Source organism: Oncorhynchus tshawytscha, linkage group LG16 (assembly GCF_018296145.1).
Source record: "Oncorhynchus tshawytscha isolate Ot180627B linkage group LG16, Otsh_v2.0, whole genome shotgun sequence".
Classification (NCBI taxonomy): domain Eukaryota; kingdom Metazoa; phylum Chordata; class Actinopteri; order Salmoniformes; family Salmonidae; genus Oncorhynchus; species Oncorhynchus tshawytscha.
This window is the reverse complement of record NC_056444.1, coordinates 20,822,627-20,828,803: the sequence shown is the minus strand read 5'-3', so window position 1 is coordinate 20,828,803 and position 6,177 is coordinate 20,822,627. Positions and strand designations below refer to the sequence as shown.

General features: G+C 46.9%; 1 protein-coding gene across 1 annotated transcript in view; it reads left to right on the top strand.

Annotated features, from left to right (window-relative positions):
- The first annotated feature begins 609 nt into the window (after positions 1-609).
- The window catches only part of abcc13 (ATP-binding cassette, sub-family C (CFTR/MRP), member 13), a 14,276-nt gene continuing 8,708 nt past the window's right edge, over positions 610-6,177 (top strand). Inside the window, exons 1-12 of the mRNA XM_042298948.1 lie at positions 610-1,068; positions 1,502-1,560; positions 1,686-2,006; positions 2,267-2,444; positions 2,590-2,844; positions 2,930-2,995; positions 3,147-3,284; positions 4,033-4,179; positions 4,366-4,426; positions 4,809-4,869; positions 5,691-5,751; positions 5,903-6,122. Of these exons, the coding sequence (XP_042154882.1) occupies positions 1,030-1,068; positions 1,502-1,560; positions 1,686-2,006; positions 2,267-2,444; positions 2,590-2,844; positions 2,930-2,995; positions 3,147-3,284; positions 4,033-4,179; positions 4,366-4,426; positions 4,809-4,869; positions 5,691-5,751; positions 5,903-6,122 (1,606 nt within the window). The 5' untranslated portion in view covers positions 610-1,029. The remainder of the gene's footprint in view (positions 1,069-1,501; positions 1,561-1,685; positions 2,007-2,266; positions 2,445-2,589; positions 2,845-2,929; positions 2,996-3,146; positions 3,285-4,032; positions 4,180-4,365; positions 4,427-4,808; positions 4,870-5,690; positions 5,752-5,902; positions 6,123-6,177) is intronic.

Below are 6,177 nucleotides of genomic sequence, written 5' to 3'. Positions count from 1 at the left end.
AGATGTGGCGAGCTGCACATGGTAATGAACTAAACACTCTGCCAGTTTGTGATAGCTGTGATGTCATCACTGAGAAAATATGTTACAAAAATTTTTACCCACCAAAAATCTCAAAACAACAATGTCGTCAAATTTGAGTGTTCATGTAATATTCAAAGCCTTCTGAATACACCTGACCTGTGTGTTTTTCACCCTGGTCAGAAGCCATGCCAAAATACATTGAATTCCAGGAAATTTGCTTTAAAACAGTAAAATGTTCTTGGGGGAGGGCCCCGAGACCCCATCTGGGCAAAATCTCACTCCAACCATTCTTCAAAGGTTGGCAGCCCTGCATTAAATTATGCCCTTTTTTGTGTGTGCCAATGTATACTTTGTGGCTGTGGAATCTGTCTTTGTGGCTGTGTTATCTAATGGAAACCGTTTTTATGAGCTCGGTCTTAATAGGCAGCACAATTCTGATATTTTTTTCCACTAATTAGTATTTTGACCAATCAGATCAGCACTGAAACATTTCTGATGTAATTGGCAAAAAGACCAATTAGTGGAGAAAAAAATATCAGAATTGGGTTGCCTAAGTAAACGCAGCCCATGAACTCCGTCAGAATTTTGACAGCCATAAAACACGCCCCTAGCCGCGCACCTCTCCCGCAGGCCGTCAGCGGGATTCTACAACACGCTTTACGCTCCTTCAACATCCATCAATTCATTCACTCAGTCATAGCCATGCAACGACAATGGGAACGGATATTTAAAAACTGCAAAGGCAAACAACAAAGAAAAGAGGCCACCAGGCGTAAATTGACAAATTGGGGCTTATATCGTGCTTTCAGGTTGTTTTCTGTTATGAAATGGACCAGATCATAGGCTAATGTCGCGTGCTGCTGTCAGTCTGCTGCTGCTGTGGCCGCGTGCAGATGTGGACATACTAGTACATTAGGCCATTCACCCCGCGAGATATTGTCCCCTCCATCCTCTTCCACTCCATCCCCTCTCTCGGGGCCAAACTGGCGTGTGCGTCCCTCCCCGGGTATGTCTCTCCGTCTCTCCGCCAGATGGGGCGGAAAACAGGTGAGTTCCATTTTTTTTCTTCTATTTTTATGTTCTTTCTTTTCTTGTTCTTTTGTTGTTTCTGTGGAGTTTATAGTGTCTGTTCGGAGTTTTTGCTACCGACGAGGGAGGCCATATACAAGTAGCCTAAGCTTTAATTAAGAGGTCACAGGTTTTAAAAGGATGGTTCATAAACATTATTTAAATAAGACTGACAGACTGTCCACAGCTGATCTCCGCAGAAATTAAACAATGTGTTAATTATGATACATTTGATGTATACAGCAATCAATAAAAGCAGAAGCTATAGCCTATAATAATACAATGTATTAAAGACTCATTGTTTATTCCCTTCACCCAAAATGAAAGAAAACAAAAGAAGAGTAGGTCTATGTTAAAGTTGAATGAGTTTGCCACTCTCTTTTTTCCTCTCCTCCCTCTCTGCATGGGACAGACGCCTCTGGAGAGGGATGTTTCCTTCCTCAGCCGTTTGTCCTACTGGTGGATTTACAGGTAACAATATTAACATTTTCACATTAGATGCATCATTATCATTAAACATAATGTATCTGATGTATGTTACATAACTGGCAGATTTTTTTGATTGATGATGTCCTTTGTGCTGTGGTTGCTGTCAGAGTCGTGTCAGCGGGCCATAGGAGGGGGCTACAGCTGTCGGACTTGTGTTGCCTTGGCGATGAGGACTCAGCCCAGAGTTTATGCTCAGCCCTCCAGCAGCAGCAGCAGCAGCAGCACCGGACGACAGAGGGACGGAGTCATAGCCAAGAGTCAGGAGAGGAGGAGTCACTGGGTGGAAACACCTCCCACCCAGGTGTTCACCTGTCTGGCCCCGCCCTGCTGTGTCATCTGTATGGGTGGCTCCACCCCTCACTGCTCCAGGTAACCCTGCTGAGGATGACCTCTGACCTACTGGCCCTCCTGCCCCCTCAGGCCCTCAGGTACACACACACAAACACACATGTACACACAGACACAGACACACACACACACACACACACACATAAACACACCCAGGTACACATTTCCTGTGGCGTTATCTTCAAATGCATATTGTTCCCATATTGCTGAAGGAATCTGTAAAAAATGTAATAAAGCATTTATAAAAGTGTAAGAGCACAGAACGTCTAGATTCAGCAAGAATATACACAGGTGATAGATACCCTCTTCCTTACACTGCACTGCCTCACCTATCCCCCAGGTGTGGTATTCTCTACTGTGAGAACCAGCCTGTCTTTGATTGGTCTGGGCTTACCCATGCCCTGGCACTATTGGCTGCTGTAGTGTGCCACGCCCTGGTCCAGCAGGTGTGTGAGCGTCACAGCAGGATGACTGAGGTCAGAGTTCAGACAGCGCTGACTGGAGCCTTGTATAAACAGGTACAGAGACATCCACCTCTCTCTCTCTCAGTGAACATACATTCAAGAAAATAAAAGAACACTGTTAAATGCTTGCCTTCCTTGTCCTTACACCCCCCCCCCTTCCCTTCACCTCTCCACCCTTCCTCTCTCTTTTCTACTGTAGGCCCTGTCCCGGTGCAGTATTCCTGGGTGTCTACCCTCCCCTGCCCCATCGTTAACCCCACTCCGGGCTGACGTTGGACGGTTAGCAGAGCTCCCAGTCTCCCTGTCTGCCCTGTGGTCTTCCTGGGTGCAGGGGACAGTGTGTGTGTGTCTGCTGTGGAGAGAGCTGGGTCCCTCTTCTCTGGCGGGACTAGCTGTATTGTTACTGCTGGTACCGCTCACCTCTGCTGTACAACTCAGGGCAAGGCTATTACAGGTAACAGAGAGAGTGTGTTTGTGGGTGTGTGTGGCTGCGTGGCGCAGACCTGTGTATGTGTGTAACAATGTCTTTTCCCCCTCAGAGAAGCCAGGAGAGCGTGAGGGGAGAAAGACAGCAGCTCATGCAGGAGATGCTGAACGGAATCAAAGTCTGTCTCTCACACTCTTTTTCAATTTCTTAGTAACCTCAAGACTTCTTGGGTCCTGTCTCTTTCTCTTTTTCTAAGTGATCTAATATCTGTTGTACTCAACTCTCTCTATTCCCACTTCCTCTCTATCTTCCTCCCTCTATCCTTCTAGACGGTGAAGTTGTTGGTCTTGGAGGCGTGGTTCCAGTGCAGAGTGGGCATTGCCAGAGAGAAGGAGCTGGAGACGCTGAGGATTCTGGGATTCCTGACGGCCTTCTCCCTATTGGACCGCGTCTGTGTGCCTTTCCTGGTCCGTCTTTGACCGCTGACCTCTCCTGACATCTCTCTCCCTCAGAAATACCCTAACAGACAGGTGCAGTAGAGTTTGAAGGTCAGTGTTGGACTGGGACACCAGCTGAGACACTGTAGCTCTCCAGGACCAAGGCTGCCTAGTTCAGTCACTAAACAGTACAAAAGTGTCAATATCATCAACAATGATGAGAAAGTAGACCTACATAAGCCTTGTTAATGAATTGGGATTTGTGTTTAAAAAGCCCCCTACTTTAGTGAGTCCCATGGTCCCTCTGGCCAGATAGAGAGGGTAGTTGCTTAGCCCTGTCCTAAGCTGATCACTAATACAGACTCAGCGTTGTGGACAGTCTGGGACATTGCGTGCGTTTCATTTTTCAGTCGTAATCTTCCTACCACCTCTCTGACCCAGAAGCTGATATGCAATCTGAGGGATCCAATCAGCATCCAATCACAGCTTTCTGTACAGACTGGTGTCCGCCTACCTGAGCCCTGGAGAGACAAACCTAACACGCACATACAGCACTGGAAAGGATATTAGATGTTTCAATAATGTGCAGAGATCAACCCTAATCTGACCGGATCACAGATGAGGATCAGTGATTATCGATGAATGGATCTGGGATCGGATAGTTTGGTCTGTGATTGTTATTGTGGACTGATGGATACTGTAGATGAGGACTGATAGATGGTGATGGATGATTAACATGTACTAACACACACACACTCCCCTTTCTGTGTCTCTACAGGTGTGTGTGTCCAGTTTGGGTGTGTATGTGCTGGTGGATGATGGTAACGTTCTGACAGCGTCTCAGGTGTTCACCTGTGTGTGTCTGTTCACACTGCTACGCTCACCTTTTAACCTACTGCCCTCCCTGGCACTGCACCTCACACAGGTAACACACACACACACACACACACACACACACACACACACACACACACACACACACACACACACACACACACACACACACACACACACACACACACACACACACACACACACACACACACACACACACACACACACACACTAAAGACTTCAGCCTAACCCCGCTCTCTTTCTTTTTGATTGACAGACATGGCACTCCCTCTGTCATCTGGACCACTTCCTCTTCTCACAGGAAGTCTCTCACACAGGTAACTAACTACAGGTATTTATTTTGAACCTTTATTTAACTAGGCAAGTCAGTTAAGAATAAATTCTTATTTACAATGACGGCCTACCCCAGCCAAACCCAAACCCGGATGACGCTGGGCCAATTGTGGCTGCTCTATAGGACTCTCAATCACGGCCGATTGTGAAACAGCCCGGAATCGAACCAGGGTCTGTAGTGACGCCTCTAGCACTGAGTTGCAGTTCCTGCGCCACTCGGGAGCACACCTGTGTAGAGTGTAACACACACACACACACTTACCTAGCATTAGCATGATACTGTACAAATCTGACCTGATCCAACCCTCTACCCTCTGTGTGTGTACCAGAATCCTTTTTCTAAATCTTTATGAATCTCTTTTTTAGAGAATGGCACTCTTTCAGAAAATGGGGTCAAGAAAAGCTGTCTCGAGGAGCACTCAGATCGGTGTGTGTGTGTTTTTTCTGTTTCTTAACTAGAAAGCATGTTCCCTGTCATCCCTAAGCTGTAGTGTGTTATGTTATTACCTAACCTGCTTACACAATAATGAGAAGGCTTGGATTATACACACACACACACACACACACACACACACACACACACACACACACAGATGACTCAGTTTCTCTGGCCATGCAACATCAAGGGACTGACCGAGGCTCATCCCCAAACTAATCTCTGCCCTCTGATTGGACAAGGGTCTTTCATCTGTGCTGGTCTGATTGGTCAGATAGGGCTAGGGGTGGGTTTATGCAGGGGAACATTTTAGATTATGTCAGCAAGGTCAGGTCGAGGTGAGTACAAAGATGAGGGTGAGATGGGTTGAGGTTGGTGTGTGCGAGAGAGTGTAAAGGGAGTGGAGGTTTGTGCAGAGGCTAAGATAGATGAGTGTGTGTGTGTGTGTGTGTGTGTGTGTGTGTGTGTGTGTGTGTGCACGCGAGTCATGGTGTGTTTGAGGGGGTTAGAAAGGCTAAATTACAAAGCTTTCTAATCCACAACATTAACCCCCTCACAGAGATAAGAGCCTTAGACACACAGAGCAGAGCCCTGACTTGGTCCTCACCGTATTACTTCCCTCTCATCATATCTGATCTGTGGTCATGCATGCTGAGACATAGACATACACACATACATCGTTTCCTTCACTAACCCTTCCCCCAATCCATCTCTCTCTCTCTCTCTCTCTCTCTCTCTCTCACACACACACACACACACACACACACACACACACACACACAAATACATAAAATGTCCCCTCTCATTAACAGGTGCAGTAATGAGACCTTGAGAGAGACAGAAGCAAACACTGTACCTCTGCCCAAACATGGTGTGAGTACACAGATCTAGGATCAATCTACACATAGAATACAAACAGAATCTGTCCCGAGGTCAGCTGTTATAACACAGTATTTTCCTCTTCTAATCCCAACCTTGCAGTTTACAAAGTGACAGAATAATCGTGTGTGTATTCTCCCTGCAGGTGAGCAGTGTGTGTATTCGGCTGTATCTGCATGTGTGTGGCTTGGGCTGGGTGTTGTTGACTGTATTATCCCAGGTGTGTGTTTGTGTGGTGGGTGTGTGTCAGACCGGTCTGTTAGCCGTGTGGACCAGACAGGCTAAAGAACTACAGGGGCTGGAGGAGTGGAGAGAACTACGAGACTCACGACTATCTGTCTACGCTGTACTGGGGCTGCTGCAAGGTGTGTGTGTGTGTGTGTGTGTGTGTGTGTGTGTGTGTGTGTGTGTGTGTGTGTG